The sequence below is a fragment of the Suricata suricatta genome, chromosome 11 (genome assembly GCF_006229205.1).
Source record: "Suricata suricatta isolate VVHF042 chromosome 11, meerkat_22Aug2017_6uvM2_HiC, whole genome shotgun sequence".
NCBI lineage: Eukaryota > Metazoa > Chordata > Mammalia > Carnivora > Herpestidae > Suricata > Suricata suricatta.
In genome coordinates this window covers 2,942,742-2,961,607 of record NC_043710.1, presented here as the reverse complement: position 1 = coordinate 2,961,607, position 18,866 = coordinate 2,942,742, and the positions used below count along the sequence as shown (strand labels likewise).

The 18,866-nt window shown below is 56.5% G+C and overlaps 1 protein-coding gene across 4 annotated transcripts in view; it reads left to right on the top strand.

Annotated features, from left to right (window-relative positions):
* The first annotated feature begins 817 nt into the window (after positions 1–817).
* Positions 818–18,866, top strand: part of PPFIA1 (PTPRF interacting protein alpha 1) — a 79,445-nt gene continuing 61,396 nt past the window's right edge. For all 4 annotated transcript variants that reach the window (XM_029956776.1, XM_029956775.1, XM_029956774.1 and 1 more), the window contains exon 1: positions 818–1,081. In XM_029956776.1, the coding sequence (XP_029812636.1) occupies positions 818–1,081 (264 nt within the window). The remainder of the gene's footprint in view (positions 1,082–18,866) is intronic.

Sequence of the window (18,866 nt, the reverse complement as noted above, 5' to 3'; positions counted from 1 at the left end):
GGCGCGCGGCGCTGGGCATCGCCTCGCCGGGGGTGCAGCCGCGGGACCCGGCCCCTGAGCCCGGCGCGCCGTGGGGGGGCCCCTGAGAGCGGCTCGTGGTCTCCCCTTTCACTTTTCCTTCCTTCTGGCCGCCCGGAGCGACCTGCCTCATTGGTGGAAGTTTTCTCTCCTGGCTTCTCTCTCGCTCTCTTTTTGGTTTGGGCTGTAAACTTACGTAAGTTAAGTTGACCGACCGTTGCACGTTGGCAGCCCTGGGAAAACACCTTTCCGGGCCCCTTAACGGATCCCGTTCCCTTTAGCGCCTCGCCAACTCCGGCCCGAGAAATCGGGGCGCCGTCAGCCCTTCTCGGGAGCTGACTGCACACATTCCTGTAAGATGCCTGATGGATTTTGTACTTGTCAAGCTTACTGGCTCTGTGCTCCTTCTGTGCTTGTCCTGCACGGTGATTGGGTGGCCCGGGTCTTGCCCGTTTCTCTCCCCCACCGGGAAATCGGGAGGAAGAAAACAAAGTTTACAGAAGCACTCTTGTTTTCCACAGCTAGAAAGTACAGCTTTGTAGACAAAACGCCACGGGGTTTATTTGGGGGGGGGGCTGTCCTGGGTCTGTACCCCTGAACTGGATTATTGTCCGAGTTGACGGGTTCATCTCGTGTGTCCTGGCGCCTAGGATTTGTGTTTGCCCGGCTTCCTGCCTCTTTGGAGCGGAGCAGTGGGATGGGGAGTAGGGAGGCTGTCAGCCTTTCCTTTGTCAGCTCCAGACCTGCGGGAGCCTTTGGCTTGCACTCCATGACGGTCACCTGGGTCTTTTGTTTCAAGATGATGTGCGAGGTGATGCCGACCATCAGCGAGGCAGAAGGCCCGCCCGGGGGCAGCGGGACCCACGGGTCCGGCTCCCCTTCCCAGCCCGACGCCGATTCGCACTTCGAGCAGCTGATGGTGTCCATGCTGGAAGAGCGGGACCGCCTCCTGGACACGCTGCGGGAGACTCAGGAGACACTGGCCTTGACCCAGGGGAAGCTGCACGAGGTCGGTCACGAGCGAGACTCCTTGCAGAGGCAGCTCAACACCGCCCTGCCGCAGGTACGGAGACCTTCCACCCGCCCCGGGCCGGGCGTCCTCCCTCCTGGTGTCTTGTCCCGGGGCGTCTTCCGTGGCATTCACGTCCCAGGTGGGTGTCGTGGCGGTTCTGGGTTCCATCAGTCACGTTGGGACAGAGCGGAGCCCCCGAGGGAGAGCAGGCCCGTTACTCTGCGCACCTCCTAAGTCTTGTTCCTTTCTGCGCAGCAGGAGGGACTGCGGGCTGGGGGACAGCGGGTGCCCTGGAGATTTGGGGACAGGGCCGCGCGGCCAGGCCGCAGGGTCCCTTGTGCTGTGTCGCTTGGGCCATTTCCTGCCGACCGCATCCTCCGCCCGGAGCTTGTCACAGAGTTCCAGTTTCCAAGTGGAATTTAGTGGACAGACAGGACTGACTTCACAGGAGTCCGTCTGCGTAAGGACACCTGTGTTTTGTAAATCCAGGTTGTCGTAGGGGCTGTAAGACTGAGATGGAGTCCTCTGGAACCTTCCCTGTGGCTGGTGAGGACCCTCAGGCTCGCGGTGGCGCTGAGGTTGCCCATCTGAGTTGATTCCCTTGGGCCTGGCAGGTCGTGGCTTTTTCTTGTGCTGCCGTGCGAGGACGTAATGATAGGTGAGGGCAGGGAGCCGCGCCCGGGCAGGCGGAAGGTGAGCCGGGCGCGGGAGACACGGGGGCGGTTGGGCGATGGCGAGCTGTCTCAGTGCCACCAGGCCCACCCCGGATGCGGCGTGCACGCGTGTGCCCCCGCGGCGGGCCTGCCGTGCGCGGTTCGCGGGAGACTGGCTGCGCGCCGGGTGCGTGTCTTGGCTGTGGTCCGCTCTGTCCTGGAGGCTGGATGAGCCGGGCGTTCCCGTTTCCGGCTCAGCAGGGACAGCCGGGCAGCACTGCGGCGCTCCCTTCCGCCGGGCTGGAGGGCCGGCCGGCGCTCCCACGAGAGCCTCGAGATCACCCCACTTTCGCAAGCGCAGTCGCGCGGCCCAGCGAGGCCCCGGTGTCTGCCCAGGGCCGTTTCTGAGAATGAGCACGCACGGCTTGCTGACGCGTCGGAGGGGACAGTGGTTTTGTGCAGCGCGGTCTCGTGCGGGGCAGGCTGTCACTCCGGCGGGGTGACTCGGTTGCTCGGTGGTCTGGTTTGAGCTGTTGCCCGGTGACCCGGCCTGGGAGCGCAGAGCTGAGTGCAGAATGCGGTGGAGCCTCCCCTTCTCCCCCCGGAGCACCTCCCCGCCCCCCTGAGCCCCGAGACCCGCATTTCAGGGACACGGGAGCCATAGGGTAAACTTTCTGTGGACCTCTCCCTTCCTGCCCCGTCTCACGTTTGGCTGCTGGCCGTGTGGGCACGTAGGCGTAGGAGTAAAGTGAGGGCAGCTGTGGGCACATCGTGTGGCAAGTATGAATACTCTTTATTTTTATTTATTTTGGAGAGAGAGAGACCGAGCACGAGCAGGGGAGGGTCAGAGAGAGGGAGGCACAGAATCCGAAGCAGCTCCAGGCTCCGAGCTGTCAGCACAGAGCCCGACGCGGGGCCTGACTCCACAAACTGTGAGATCGTGACCTGAGCTGAAGTTGGACGCTCAACCGACTGAGCTGCCCGGGTGCTCCTAGTCTTTAAAAAAATTGTAATTATAACACCGCCAGAAAAATTCACTGAAATGTAAGTTTACGATTGTGAATTTTTCACTCAGCGAACGCACCCGTGCAGCTGCCGCCTGGATGAACAAAGGGAACCTCACCGAGCTTCCGGGAATCCCCCTCCTGCCCTCTCGCAGCGACTGTCCCCCAAAGCTCACCACGGTCTTGGCTTTTCACCGTTGATGGCTTGGGCATGCTCTTGGCTTCCTGGCGCGCTGACCCTTCAGCCCTGTGTGTGCACGCGCGGCGCCCTGCGGGCCGTGCCCAGCGTGAGCACACCGCGGTGCTCTTCCTCCTGTCGTGCCCGGTGTGTGCGGATGCCGCCCCACAGAGCGTGCGGGGCGGCCCGTGTGCGGGTCCGCCGCCAGCAGCTGCGGGTCCTGGGCCCTCCGGCGGGCTGACGCCTGGTGCGGCCGGTGGTGTCGCCCCGTGCTGGGGCTCAGGCGCTGGGAGAGGAGGTGGGGACACGCCGCCCCCCGCGTGTGCCTAGGGGCCGCTCCCAGGTCTTCTTTTGTGAAATCATTGTCTTTTGCCCGGTGTTTGATCGGGTCATCTGCTTCGTTTTCTGTTGAGTGGAGAGTCCTTCGTATGTTCAGGCACGTCTGAATGGCGGATGTTTCTAGTTCCTTTGCGTGTCTGCCTTTCGTTCTCTCGTATAGTCCTTTGATGCGTTGCTTTTGTTTCTTTCCGAGTCCTGGGACCGTTTTTGTTTTCCGTGTCCTGGACTGGCCAGGGTCTCAGTACCGGTGAGAAAAGGTGTCCTTGTCTCCTTACAGAGACTCGAGAAAAGGCTTTGAGTATTTTCTGTATAGCAAGGTGATCTTTTTTTAAAAATTAATTTATTTTTTTTAATTTACACCCAGGTTAGTTAGCATAGAGTGCAACACTGCTTTCGGGAGTACATTCCTTAATGCCCCTCACCCATGTAGCCCATCCCCCCTCCCACAACCCCTCCAGTAACCCTCTGTTGGTTCTCCGTATTGAAGAGTCTCTTACGGTTTGTCCCCCTGCCTGTTTTTATACGATTTTTGCTTCCCTTCCATTATGTTCAGCTGTTCTGTCTTAAAGTCCTCGTGTGAGTGAAGTCATATGATATTTGTCTTCCTCTGACTAATTTCACTTTGCATAATATCCTCCAGTTCACCCACGTAGTTGCAAATGGCAAGATTCCATTCTTTCTGCTGGCCGAGTAACACTCCATCGTGTATATATACCCCATCTTCTTTATCCGTTCATCTGTCAGTGGACATGGGGGCTCTTCCCACACTTTGGCTGATGTCGATAGCGCTGCCGTAAACATTGGGGTGCACGCGCCCCTTTGAAGCAGCACCCCTGTGTCCCTTGGATAAACACCCAGTAGCGCAATTGCTGGGTCGTAGGGTAGTTCTAGTTTTCATGTTTTGAGGAGCCCCCACACTGTTTTCCAGAGCGGCTGCGCCAGTCTGCGTTCCCGCCAGCCGTGCGAGAGAGGTCCTCTGTCTCCGCGTCCTCGCCAGCATCTGGTGCTCCTGAGCTGTTAACGGTAGCCGTTCTGACGGGCGTGCGGTGGGGTCTCATGTGGTTTTGATGGGTATTTCCCCAACGATGAGTGACGCTGAGCATCTTTTCATGGGTCTGTCGGCCACCGGGATGTCCTCTTGGGAGAAGTGTCTGCTCAGGTCTTTTGCCCATTTCTTGACTGGATTCTGTTTTTGGGGTGTTGAGTTTGATCAGTTCTTTATAGATTTTGGATACTTACGTTTATTCGATATGTCCTTTGCAAAATCTTCTCCCATTCCGTTGGTTGCCTTTTGGTTTTGCTGACTGTTTCCTTTGCTGTGCGGAAGCTTTTTATCTTGATGAGGTCCTGATAGTTCATTTTGCTTTGCTTTCCAGCAAGGTGATCTTTAATATTTTTTAAAGTTTATTTATTGATTTAGATGGAGAGTTCATGGGGCAAAGCAGAGAGAGGGGGAGAGAGAGAATCCCAAGCTGCCTCTGCACTGTCAGCACGAAGTCTGACACGGGGCTTGAACTCCTTGGGAGATCACAGCCTGAGCTGAAATCAAGAGTTGGTACTTAACCGCCTGAGCCCTCGGGCGCCCCAGAGCCTTCTGTATTTCCCCACTGCATGTGACACCTTCTGTGGCTTTGCGGATAGATATTTTTATCAGAATATGAAAATACTCCTCTATTTTTGGTTTGCTAAGAATTTATGTTTTAAATCATCAATTAAATTATAATATTAAATTTTCTTAAATGTGTTTTCTCCATCTTTTGGGCCAAATGATTTTTTTTATGTGGTTTAACTTTAAAAAAATATTTTGTCCTTCTAGAATAATCTCAACCTGATCTCTGTGGATTCTCTTTTCACTGGCTTTTATTTGATACTATTTTGCTTCGGATTCTTGCATGTGTATCCATGAGAGGGGGTGGGTCTTCAGGCTTTTCTCCTGTCCTCGTGGGGATTCGGGGTCAAGGTCATGCTGCTCTCGTAAAACAAGGTGGGAAGCCCTCCTCGTGCGTTCCCCCACGAGTTTCTGTGTGTTTTCTCTACTTGTTGGGAGAACTGATAGGCAGCACCTGCTGCCATAGGGTTTTCCTTGTAAGAAGGTTTTTAATTTCAGATTCATTCTTGTTTTAATGTGGAAATAGAATTTTTCTGATATTTCTTTTTGTGTCTATTTAGATAAGGCATTTTGTTTTCTAGGAATTTGCCCAGACCCCCCCAACTTTCCAAGTCATAAGTGTAAAGAGGTTTCTAGGCTCTCTCCTAGCTGCAGCATCTGTTGTGGTGTTTCCTTTTAAAGTTCTGCATATCGGTAATTGGTGCTTTGTCTCTTTTTGAGAACCAGCTTTGGGCTTTTTTTGATTTTTGCTATTCAGTATTTATTTTCTATCCTATTAATTTCTGCTCTTGTATTCTTCTGTTTTTGTTCTTGAACTAAATATTTAATTTTTACCCTTTCTTTTTACCCAGTATATATATTTTATTTATTTATTTACTTATTTTAGAATGAGAGAGAGCATGGGCAGGGGAGAGTGGCAGAGGGGGGGGGTGAGAGAGAGAGAGAATATGAATCTCAAGCAGGCTCCTGACTCAGTGTGGAGCCTGGCTTGGGGCTTGATCTCTTGGCCCTGGGGTCATAACCTGAGCCGAAGTCCAGAGTTGGCCGCCAACTGACTGAGCCACCCGTATACCGTGTGTACTTTAAAACTGTAAGTTTTGGGGCGCCCGGGTGGCTCAGTCGGTTAAGCCTCCGGCTTTGGCTCAGGTCAGATCTCATGTTCGTGGGTTCGAGCCCCGCATCGGGCTCTGTGCTGACAGCTAGCTCAGAGCCTGGAGCCTGCTTCCAGTTCTGTGTCTCTTTCTCTCTCTGCCCCTCCCCCTTCCATGCTCTGTCTCTCTCTGTATCAAAAATAAATAAAACATTTAAAAAAAAATTAAAAAAAACTGTAAGTTTCCCTTTAAACACACCTTTATTGATCTTGCAAGTTTTGATAAGCCACATTTTTATTTTCTTTTATGAAAAAATACTTTCTAACTTTCATTGTGGTGTCTTTTTTTAAATTCATAACAATTTTTAGAAGCATATCACTTCTTAATGTTTAGGGCGATTTTCTGGTTATCTCTGCTGATTTCTAGCTTAATCCCACCAAGGTGTCTGTCTCCGTGCTTTCGGGCCGCTGTCACCGAGTAGCACAGACTGGCCGGCTACCGAGCACTGCAGCCTGTCGCCTGCGGGTCAGGAGGCTGGGAAGTCCTCAGGATCAAGGCTGCTGCCGAGTCAGTGTCCGGCGGGAGCCAGCCTCCGGGTTCAACAGCCTGCTTCTCACTGACCTCACGTGGTGGTAGGGGTGACGGAGCTCCCTCCGCCCGTGACTGGTCACCCCCCAGAGTCTCCCCATCCGCATTCCCTCCCTTGGGGGGTGATGGATTTGGGGGATATAAACTGTTAATCTAATGCAATCCCTAAACATGCCCTGCATTGTTTCAGCCCTTGGAGAGGAGCCGACCTTTCCCAGTGGCCTAGCGTGTATCCGTTCTCGCGGACTGCTGCTTGGGCGCTTGGAAATAACGTGTATTGTGGGGGGTGCAGGCTTCTGTATTTCTAGGCTAGATGAAGGCTGTTAATCATGCAATTCAGATCCTAGTAACCTCTTACGAAATTTCTTTTTAACATTTATTCACTTTTGAGAGACAGAGACAGAGCGCGAGAGTCAGGGAGGAGCAGAGAGAGAGGGAGACAGAATCCGAAGCAGGCTCCAAGCTCTGAGCTGTCAGCACAGAGCCCGACACGGGGCTCGAACCCATTAACCATGAGATCATGACCTGAGCCGAAGTCGGACGCTTAACTGACTGAGTCACCCAGGCGCCCTGTATCCACTTTAAATAAAGTAAGAAATCGGTGGGAATGATCTTAATGATATTCCGTGTATACTCAGGGTGAGAAAAACTAATGAAATATTTTGCATTCTCTTTTATTATATTGTCTTTAAAATCTGACGTGCATTTTACCCTTCCCACACGTCGAGTTTGGAGCAGCCGCATTTCAGGCACTTAAAACGCCCGTGACCGCACATCGGACAGCCCTGTCCTGCCCCTGGGTTTTCCGTGGTCGTCCGCTCTGTCAGATGCTGAGAGATGTATCTTCAAGTCTCCCATTGCGACTGTGGATTTGGCTCTTGTTCCCTTTCTGTCTTTGTCAGTTTTTATGTATTTTGAGATTGCGTTATTAGGTGTCTTCAGAGTTAGAACTCTCGTTTCCTTGGTGGATGGACTTTCATCGCGAAATGCTCCTCCTTGTCTCTAGTGGTGTGTTTTGCTCTAGAGGTTACTTTATTGGATGGTCCTGTTTGCCACATCAGTTTTCCATTAGCTAGGGTTTGCCTGGGTATCTTTTACACTCACCTGCCTTGATCTTACATTTTAAGGTTTACCTTTGTGAACAGTAAATGCTTAGTTTCATTTTAATGAATTTGACAGTCTTTGCCTTTGGCTTGGAGTATTTGTTTAAATGTAATGACTGACATGTTGGTTTACGCACACCGTGTTACTGGTTTTTGTATTCGTCCACCTGTTCTGTGTTCTTTCTCTCTCTGGCATTCTTTTAGAAATACAAGTTTTTTTTTAAATTTTTTTAATGTTGTTTATTAACTTTTTGAGAGACAGAGAGAGACAGTGTGAGCAGGGGAGGGTCAGAGAGAGGGAGACACAGAATCTGAAGCAGACTCCAGGCTCTGAGCTGTCAACACAGAGCCTGATGCGGGGCTCGAACCCACAAACCATGAGATCATGCCCTGAGCCGAAGCCAGATGCTTAGCCGACTGAGCCACCCGGGCGCCCCAAGGTGGTTTTAATTGTATACTTCTCTCTGTTAGGTTGTTGGAATATATGTTCCTAGATGCAGGTGCCTTTTTTTAAATGTCTTTATTTTATTTTGAGAGACAGAGACAGAGAGCGAGCGGGGAGGGTCAAAGAGAGAGGGGAGACACAGAATAGAAGCAGGCTCCAGGCTCCGAGCTGTCAGCACAGAGCCCGATGCGGGTCTTGAACCCACAAACTGAGATCATGACCTGAGCCGAAGTCGGATGGACGCCCAACTGACTGAGCCCCCAGGTGCCCCGATGCAGGTGCTTTTAGACTTAACGCCTGAGTCAGTGCTTTCACTTCTTCCCTGACATTGCTCTTCCCTTTGACACGTGAGCCACACTGAACTCCCTTCACCTTTTTTGTCGTGTAATATTTTAAAATTTTAGATTGATTTTGGCGGTTTCGTCATTGTTTCGTGCAGTTAATGCTCGCTAAGATTTGTCCTCATAGTTACCCTTTCTGCTGTGACGTTGGTCTGCGCGCATTGTTATTTCTTATTTCGGTCAGAGACTTCTTTTCCGCAAAGAGCTTCTTCACTTTTTCTATTAGTTCGTGTCTGTAGTTGATGAGTTGTCTGGCTTTTGTTTGTTTTTTTTGGTTTGTTTTTTTGTTTTTTGTTTTGTTCCTAAAAATTCTTCATTTTGCCTTCTCTTTTGAAGAATGTTTCTGTTAGGTCACGACGTCCAGGTCAGTGGTTATTTTTGTTCAACATTTTATAGATGACAGTCCGTCATCTGTCATCATCTGGCTTCCTTTCCTTTTCTTGGACAGTCAGCCGGCAGTGCCGTCCGGGGAAGGCCGGATCTTTTTCTTCTCATGACGTTTAACATCATCTTGCCTCAGGCACTCTTTGTTGAGTCACTGTCTTGGTTCTTTTATCAGTTTGGGGAAAGTTTTGACTCTTCTCTCTGTAGGGATCTGGTTCTCCGCGTTCTGTGTTTCCTCTGCTTTGAGGGTTCCCAGGACCTTTTTGCCGTGACCTGTGTGTCTTTTGGGCCTCTCTGTTTTCTTGACTTTTCCTCTGACTGTTGTCTAAATATGTTCTTTACTGAGCTCTCTTCCAGTTCACTGAGTCTCTCTTTACTCGTGTCTAGTCTCATGTTAATAAGCCCACAGATTAAGGTCTTAATTTCAGCTACTGTAATTTTAAGTTTTAGAATCTGTTTTGATTCTCTGAAAATTCTGTATTTCTCAAGTCTGTGTTTGAACTGTTGACAATTGCATCCAGTAATTCCAGTCTGTGGGTCTCCTCTTGGTCCGTTTCTGTTCTTTTTTCTTCTGGTCTATATGTTGTTTACCTGTTTCTTTTTAAGTTTATTTATTTTGAGAGAGAGAGTGGGAGGGGGGAGAATGCAGGGGAGGGGCAGAGAAAGGGAGAGAGAGACTCCTGAGCAGGCAGCCCAACACAGGACTCACACTCACAAACCTGAACCGAAACCAAGTGCTGGGCCCTTAACCGGCTGGACTGAGCCACCCAGGTGCCTTTCTTTCTGTCTTTCTGTCTTTTATTTTTTTATTTAAAAAATCGTTTTTTGTTAATATTTATTTAATTTTGAGAGAGAGAGAGAGAGAGAGAGCACATGAGCGCAAGCAGAGGGGGAGCAGAGAGAGAGGGGGACACAGAATCCAAAGTAGGCTCCAGGCTCTGAGCTGTCAGCACGGAGCCCGATGCGGGGCTTGAACCCACAAACTGCGAGATCATGACCTGAGCTGAAGTTAGATGCTTAACCGACGGAGCCCCCCAGACATCCCTTTTCTTTTCTTTCCTTTCTTATATTTTTAATTGTGTGTTGGACGTTATGAAGAACTGTAGAGGCTCTTCGCATGGCTGCCTTCCTTCGGCATCTCGTCCAGCACACCCCGAGCAGGCAGTTCCTGGGCCCCGTCCGGTGTGAGGGCGCGGGGCTGGGGTTCAGGCCCTGAGAGGCGCAGTGTGAGCCGCCTTCCCTCTGTGTGCCCACCCCGCCCCCAGTTAGCCCGCCAGGGTCTCCATCTGGAGGCCTGGAGTGTTTCCCAGGGCCGCCCCCGTGTGGGAGGCCCCAAAGCCCGGTTACTCTCCCCAGAGCACCGAGGGGTTACTGACGGCTCACCTTGTCAGGCAGAGTGCTGGGCCCCTTCTCTGCGCCTCTCTGCGCCGTCCGAGCTCCGGTAGCCGGGACTCTGCTTGTCTCTCCGTTCTCTTTTCTTTCCAGCTTCTTGGTGTATTGTCTCAAGTCCTCGAGGCACCGCCGAACCAGCAGATGCCTTGAGGGGGAGAGAGGGCTCTGAGGAGCAGAGCCGGCTCTGTGGGCTTCCCTTTTGTCCGCTGGGGCGGCCTCAGTGTCGCTTTGAGGCCGCCCAGCACACGTAAAAGTGCGTTCATCTTTTCTGGTCCGCGATGGGCTGACCTGCAGACTGCTCACGCGTGTGACTGTGAGCCGGGGAACACGGAGGGGTCACAGTGATGAGCATGCTGTCCTCGCCAGTTGGTGCCGGAGGAAACAAAACCCACAGGCCCTCGCCCAGTGCCCGAGTCTCCAGTTTGCCCACGCTCGGCCAGTGTCCCTGCAGTGCCTGGTGCCCGCCCAGGGCAGGCTTCGTGGTGACCGGCTGGCCGTGGCAGGGCAGGCAGAGGAGGCGCATGGCTTAAGTGACGCTTATTCTGTGACTTGATCACAGCGTTTGATCAGTGCTGTGTGTGTTTTTTAATTTTTTGTAGTTTTTTTACTTTTGAGAGAGAGAGAGAGAGAGAGAGACAGTGTGAGCAGGGGAGGGGCAGAGAGAGAGAGAGCGAGACCCAGAATCTGAAGCAGCCGGGAGGGACGCCCCTAAGCGGTACAGTGGGTCTCTGTTGCTTCCCCTCCATCATCTGCACAGACAGCCGTCCGCACTTGTCGAGCCCCCTTGGGCGTCCACACTGCTCCGGCTCCGGCTCCGTGCCCCGGGCTCCCCGGCGGCGGCGGCGGCGGTGGGGGCACACCTGGAAGAGTGAAGGAGCGAGTCAGGAGGGCCCTGCCAGCCAGCCCGGTGCGGTCCCGGAAAGGCCTTGTCGGGCGAGGTCGCTCAGGAGCTCAGGCTGAGGGAGCGCTCTCCCTGCGCGGCCAAGGCCAGGGTCAGGACGGATGTGGCTTTGTTTTAAGCCATCGAAGCGGAGCCGGGGAGGCGCCTGGGCGGGGGCGGGGGAGCGCCAAGAGTTGGGTTTTGGGTTTTGGTTGAGGGCCTGGGGGCCCCGTGGCCTTGGAAGGGTGGGGGTGGGGGGGTGGGGGGGGTTGAGGTTTTCCACCGCGGGTGGGCTGGGGGTGGGACTGAGAACGGATTCACTGGCCTGAGCGGTTCTGAATGTGGGGCCTGAGCTGCCAGGTCCGTGCTTCGGGCAACAGGTAACCCCAGCGCCACCCTCCTGGTAAAGCGCAGGACAGTGAGCGTTTTCACGTCACGTAGGAACCGCGTGATGTCTGGGCGCAGCGTGTGTCCTACGTGGGTGGCGCTGTAACGCGGACGTCAAAGCAGCTGTTTATCGAGTGCGCTGGTCTCAGTGCTGGACGCTCAGTACGTGCTCAGTCACCTCGCCCAGGTACTTGGGTGGCTGTGTCTTGAGTGACAGCCGGGCCCGAGAGCAAGGGGTGCAGTGGGCAGGTTGGGCGTGTGGGCGGTGCGGCTGCGGGCCGGCCGTGCGGGGGCCCCACTCGGGGCGGCGGTCTTCCTTGGGAGGCTCGGCCGCCCGCTGTTCTCCCCCACGCACCCCTCCCCGTCTCACGGGCGCCTCGGGGCACCTCCGTCCGGGTGACCGTGGGCTCTGGGGTTCAGTGTTGGCCACCACCCTCCTCCCCTCGCCTGTGCCTCCCCCTGTGAGCAGAGGCGCCACCTGCCCGGTCCTGTGGTCAGAAACCAGGGAGGCGGCTCTCCCCTCTCTCCCAGCTCTTCCCACCCCCTGCCGGTCCCCGGGTCCTGTGGCGCGCACCTGGCCTGTCTCAGAGGCCATCCATGAGGTCCCTGGAGATGGGGACTGTGTCTTCCATCGGGCGGACCTGAGCTGCCTCCCCCGCCCCGGCCCCGCTGTGCAGAGATGCCGGCGTCCTGCCTCTTCCGCACACACGGCCGCTCGGGGACAGGTAGGCCTCTCCTGCTGCCCCCACGTCCTGCCTGCGGCCCGTCGTGCCAGACGCCACCGCGTACCTCGGTAACCAACTCGTTTGGGGGAGCCCGTTTGCCCGGTGTATAAGGACCCTCAAAACTGCTCCTATTCGGGGGCCCCTGGGGGGCTCAGCCGGTTGAGCGTCTGACCTTAGCTTGGGTCATGATCTCAGGGTTCACAGGTTCAAGCCCCGCATCGGGCTCTGTGCTGATACCTAGGAGCCTGAGCGGCTTCGGATTCTGTCTCCCTCTCTGCCCCTTCCCTGCTCTCGCTCCTATTCTGACGGGGCCGTTTTGCTGCGCTGGGAAAGGGTTCTCGGGTGGAGGAAGGAGGAAGCTGCAGGCGGTGACGGTCGCGGTAGCGGTTTGCTGTGCTGCGTCTCTTGGTCGGGAGATCATTGCAGTAACACATGCCAGTCCCAGACCGTGCCGCAGTGTAAGTACCACGTAACCCTGTCCCGCGGGGCCTCAGCACCTCTCTCTCTTCCCTCCAGCCTGACCCTCATCTCCCCCGGGTTGGGCATTACCTCGGGAGGCTTGTGGTTTCCGGGAGCCCCGTTCTTGTGGTCGGAGGTAGGGTCTCCCGGCTGCCGGGTGACGGCAGAGGCTCTGAGGCTGTCTGTGCCCTCCCTCGGGGACTGGTGACCGCCCTGGGCCCGGGGACTCCCTGCGGGCTGCACGGGCCCGGGAGCCCTGCCCACACCTGCCCTCGAGTGCAAGCTCAGAGGTCGCCCCGCCTCGCCTCTGCTGTCTCCGCCGTGGGCTGATGGCCCGCTTCTGCCAGGAGCACCCCACTGTTCCCTCCCTCGGAATCGCTGTAGACACTGGGGTCTGTGTTTGTTCCGTGTCACGGTCGGTTATCATCACCAGTCCTTAGGTGCTGGGCTGTCCCCCTCCACGGGGCTCCTGTGTCCTCTTGCCAAGGCCCCGTTAATTGGTCTTTGAACATTTCACTGTTTTCTGGCACAAGAATGTGCACCAGGCTCACTTTGTGTTTTTCCTGCCTCAGCTCGGAAATCCCTGCTCCGAGTAGCCAGGGTTCTTTTTAGTGTGGAAGGGATACTTGGAAACCTCAGTGAGCTAGGCAAGCTCGCTGTCACCGGGGTGACATCCGCTCGGCCCTGTTTGGGGACAGAGCTGGACAAAAATATTCATAGAAAGAGGAACCTGGATTTTTATATTGGCACTTCTTTTGTTCATAATTTAAAATGTAGTTTCCCCTTTGACTTATTTTATGTTTATGTTTCCTGTCTGTTAAACAGTTTTGACTTCTAGTGACGTCTGTGTTATTTTCTTGGTGCACGTGAAGTAGCTTCAGTTTCCTAATACCACGTTGGTACAGACGCCCTGCCCAGGGAGGCTGTGGAGCGTCCTTACCGTCCCTCTGGGTTTCAGCATAAATGTGTCCCGACACTGTCCGGAATGTGGTCGGTGACATAACCACACAAAACTTGATATTAGGTTCACTTGGTTTTGCTTATTCTTTTCTAATTTTTTTTAAGTTTTGTTTTGAGAGTGAGAGAGCATGCAGGCACAGGGAAGGGGCGCAGAGAGACGGAGGGAGGGTCCCTGAGGTGGGGCTCACACCCACGTAACCGGAGACCACGACCGGAACCAAAATCACGAATCGGAGGCTTAACCGACTGAGCCCCGGCGCTCATTTCAGGGTCTGAGTTTTCCCCTGGAGCTCGTTGTTGTCAGACCTGCAGCTCGTTCGCCGTCGGCAGTCAGAACCGCGGGAAAGGCAGCCTCCGTCTTGCCCCTCCTGCGTCCGAGCCGCCTCCCGCTGATCGGTGGGTGGCCCGTGTCCTGGGTGTGGCCCCGTCCCCAGAGCCGGCGCCGACTGAGGCACAGGCAGAGCTTCGTCGCGCTTGCTGATGCTCCTGTCGAGACGCGGACGGATGGCTGCACGCTGCGCCCGGCCCGCGGCTCCCAGGTCTCCTTATTCTAAGGAGGAAGTGTCATTTTGCTCTGAAACTAAAGTGGGGAGTTTGAAGCGTATCTTGTATTTCCAGGTTTTTCTGCTCTGCAAATGGGCTAATTCGCCCTCCTGCCTGCGTAGTTTGAGACTTGCCAGCAGTAACCCATGCATTGGTTTCACACGGCCGCGTGCCCAGCGTGAATCGTGTGTGTGAAGGTTAAAGTTCTTTCTCTTCGAGGCTCCTCGGAGTTTCCGAGCCGCCGGTCTCTCCTGAAACCTGGAGGTGCCGTTCGGAACAGGGCACGGCGCTCCCCCCACCTGAAGACTAATGTGTGGGGAAGCGTGGGTGACAGGGAAGGCCGTGGTGCCCTGTGCGCCCCGAAGTAGCAGCGAAGTGGCCGGGAAGGTGGTTTTGAGCAGCCTGAGTGTGGATTGGATGAGCGTCCGGGCCTCATCCGTGAGCCCCCGCGGACGGGAGGGGCTGGGGGGTCCCTGCCCATGACCTTGCCGGCTACGGCCTGCCCGCTCACCTGCACCCAGCCGGGGCTCCCTGCAACCGTGTGCCTCCCCTTCCCAGGCAGACAGGCGCTTAGGGGCAGGCTGCAGGCGACTCTGCCACCGGGTCTCTCCTGCTTCGGCCTGCCCCGCCCCTGCACCTACCCCCGGCACGTCCATTGGCAACCCTCCGGCTGTCTGTCCTTCATCGCCTCCTCCCTGAGCTTCCAGTGTCCTGTCAGTTCGGTGGGGACAGCGGCCTCCGTGATCTCTAGCGCATTCCTGAGCATCTGCCCTGTGCGGGCACCGGCCGGGGGCCAGGCGGACAGTGTTTGGGACGCTGAGTGAGCCGCTGGCCCCTGAGGGATGGCATCCTCGTGGCAAGCCCTTCTGCTCCGCACTGCGCTGCTCGGTGCCCTGTCTTCCGAGGAAGGCACTGGGCACAGAGATGTCTGGGGGCCCCGTCCGTCACCCCCTGCTGACCACAGGGCTCGGATGTCAGCGCAGGCCCGTGTGGGGTCCGTGGCCCCTGCACCTTTCGCCTCTCCCTTCTGTGCTCCCCGCACACGGGGCTGGGTGGGTGCACCTCTGGCACGCCCCCTCCCCCCCATGCAGCCTGTCTGCACCCTGAGCCACCCAGCAGGAGCTGTGAGTGGGTGAGCGGAGGTTCGGGAGCAGGGCGGGGAGGCAGGAGGTGAAGGGAAAGGGCAGGGGTCTTCGCCGCTGCCCCTGCAGGCACGGTTTGTGGGGAGCCGCTTTCTCGTGCCAGGTGGTCTGCAGCCCAGGCTCTAGGGGGGCTCCGGCTCGCTCTGCCGCTTGGGCTGGGGAGATGGTGCCACGGCGCCTCCGCGTTGGAGAAGCAGTGGTGAATTCGGCAGGATTCGGCGGCGGCGCTGAGCCATGCAAGGAAGCTCAGGATGGAGAAAAGAGCTTTTCTGCAGGGTTCCCGGGGCTGAGCGGGCGGGGAGGGGGTGGGGGTGGTGGCACGTGGTGCCCGGTGATGGCGTCTGCCCCCCCCTCCCCCCGCGCCCACCGTCTGTCCCAGGCGGAGGTGGTGCACTTGGTGCCTGCGCTGGGAAGCGTGGACAGCACCCTCCACTGTGACCGTGAGTCGTGAGGAGAGCGAGTGTGCCGTGTCCAGGGGCTGGTCCCAGTGCGCCCAGCGGAGCGGTGCGGAGGAGGGAGTCGCCCTGGGGACCGGGAAGGTGGGACCCTATCCTGCTGGGAGGGGCTCCGGCTGCATGTCCTGCCCAGGTGCCTGTTCCCTCCTGTGCGCAGTGCGGACCCTGACAGTGAATGGGGATGTGGGGCTCTTCCCAGAGGGAGGGAAGGGGGCGCAGGGGCCGGCTAACGTTACTGATGGTTGTGCCCGAAAAGCCGAAGAACACAGGTCAGCACTCCTCATGCGCACCCCAGCTGGGGTCGCAGCCGGGACGGCTGCCAGGTCCGTCCGCCCTAGGAAGGAAGGAGGGATGGAAGTGCTTGTCAAGTAAGGATTGAAATGGGTTGTTTGGATTTGCTTCCCTCCCTCCTCTCTCCTGTGCTGTCACGGCCCAGTGTTATTTCTGCTCCTGTCCCGGCTCCGCCCTGCGTTTCGAGGAGAAGGTGCCAGGATGGTTCGCAGACAGAGAAGTCCTGAGCCGTGTGCGGCCACCTGGGGTCGTCGGGGAGGCCGGAGCAGGAAGTGGGCGGTGCTTAGAGCGGAGTGTACACACCAAGGTGGTTTCCTTGTGCAAACTGTGGACACACCTGTTCCCAGCAAAGTATAATGACGAACGAGGAGATGGATTGAAGCGCATTCCTGGTGACAGGCTCCGTGTGCTTTGCACGCTCCCTGAGTGTCTGGGGCTGCGCTCTCTGTCCCCCCACTGTGTGGTCCTTGAACGGGCAGGGCGCTGCCTGGAAGCGCGGTGTTTTCCAGAGAGCCTGCGAGCGTCAGCAACACGGCCTGTGTGCCCAGCGGCGTCCAGGCTGATCCGGCACACCTCCGCGCTGCGCAGACGCCACTTGGAGTCTTGACTTCGCGCGCACGCTTTCCTCTGCTCTGGAAACAACCGTCCGCATTGCTTCCCTCGTGAGCTCAGCTTTAGATTCTCTCCTTGCAAGTTTCATGTTTTATTTTTTTTAATGCTTATTTGGGGGCGGGGGGGAGAACTTCCGGGGGAGGAGCAGACAGAAGGGGATAGAGAGGATCCAAAGCAGGCTCCGAGCTGTCAGCAGGGAGGCTGTTGGGGGCTCAAACCCATGAATCGTGAGCTCACGACCTGAGCAGAAATCAAGAGTCAGACGCTTAACTGACCGAGCCCCCCAGGCACACCCCTACTTGCACGTTTTATAGTTACAGTACAGAAAGTGATGTCAGCACATGTGATACTAGTTTAAAGTGACTTTACAAGGCGTCAGTAGTTAGAGGGAGCTGGGGAATCGCCTGGTGCTCGAATCCGCGCACGTCCCCTGAGGTCCCCTGAGGTCCCCTGAGAAGCGTGGGGAGAAGGGAGGGGAGGGAGCATTCGCCGGGCAGAGACGTTGGGGAACTGTTCCGTGGACGGGAGCGCAGCCTCCGCGCGGACGGCTGTTACCCGCTCCACCCTCTGTGGACTTCATCTTGGACGTGCGTTCACCCGGTGGGGTCAGCCGCCGTTTCGGAAGAGGAGGGCTTCGCTTGTGTCTTCAGCCCCACCTCTGGGACGTTCCTTCCACCCGGACCCGCCTTTTGTCACATCCTCTACGCAGCACGCCAGAGGTGTGCTTCCTCCCTCTCGGTCCCCTGTCTCCCGGCCCAGTTTCTGTGTTCTCTTTTCCAGTGTCGTCTCGACTTCCCTCTGTATTCCCGGGACCAGGCTCGGGCCCCATGTGCCGCTGGCCCGTGGGGGAGGCCCCGCGTGCACCTTCTTCCTTTTTCAGCCCTTCCGTGCACCTGGTACGGCCACCGGCGGCATAACCCGGACGGGCCCTGCCAGGGTCCCGTCGGGGCCTGCCCGTGGGCGCAGGGGCAGACTCTGAACTCTGTGTGGCACTCACAGCCCCTGCGCTCTGGCCTGACTCCGCTTCCACACTCCATTCCCTGTGCAGATCCCCTCGTTCTGGCCTCCCCGGTCCGTTCACTGCGCCCTCCGCCCCCAGGACGAGCCTCCTCACCTTCCCTGTGTCAGGCCCCCGTGAGGCTCAGGGTCTGCCGCATCTGTAGCAGAGGATGAGGTCTGATGCCCGACACTGTGTATCCTTTGATCTCGTCCCTGGTGTTGACAAACGCCATCAACTTTGAGGGCAGCACAGATGAAATAGCTCTAAGTGTGTAGCGAGGTCACGTTGAGGGCCAGACGGAATCACAGCAAGATCCCCTGGGAGCCTGTGGCCCTGTGTTCCCGGGTGGGTTTCCGGCCCACCGCCCACCAGGGTGCGCTTCCCTCCCTTCTCCCAGTCTGCCCTGCTCCCCGCACCCCTCCTTCAAGCCTTCCATCCTCTCCGCACTAAGCTTCCAATCTTGGCCAAGGTGTTTGGGTCCTGAGACCATTCTGTCATCTACAGAGAATCGATTTCTTTCCCTGTATCAGTGCGCATTCAGAGAGAGAGAGAATGACCGCCCCACAGCCCCTGTGCCACGTGGGCACGCGCACGCCCGGGAGCCCCGCACACAGGCAGCGTGCGTGCGGACATGGTTTGGGCGCTTGCAGTCCTCTTGTGCCCTGCAGGTAACGTCCTCTTGAGTTCTGAGTCCCGAGCCACTTATGAACGCAGTGACCTTTGTGCGCCCCTGACCTGCGTGGGCCTGAGTTCGGATTTGTGAAGTGGGGTGATTACGTGAGCCCTGCGGAGGGGCGGAGCAGTCCACGTGTGGAGGACGATCCTAGAACACTAAGCTGGTATGTTTGTGTCTTATAACGCATAGCACGGCACCTCAGAAATCTTGTGTTTGCTCAGTGAATTATTTGTCCAAATTAAAATGCTCATTCTTAGACTTGTATGTGTGTCTGCCAAGCCTAACAGGAGATTGTCCAGAATAGGTTCATCCAGGTACGGTGTGGTGCCTGCGCCCCTGCTTCTTGTGACGTGACGGTGAGACCGATGAGACAGAGGCTTTTATGAGACGGGTTTGCAAGACATGAGCGCCCAGAACCGGGGAGATCCGAGGTGGGGGCGGTCCCAGAGTGGCAGGGGTGCTGCTGGAAGTAGCATGTCACTGACTCACTTCCACACGTGCCTGTTGTTGGGCTGCCACTCTGCTGGGGCCTGGGGGGGAAGCAGGATGGCGGGGCCTGGGGGGGGGCAGCACGGCGGG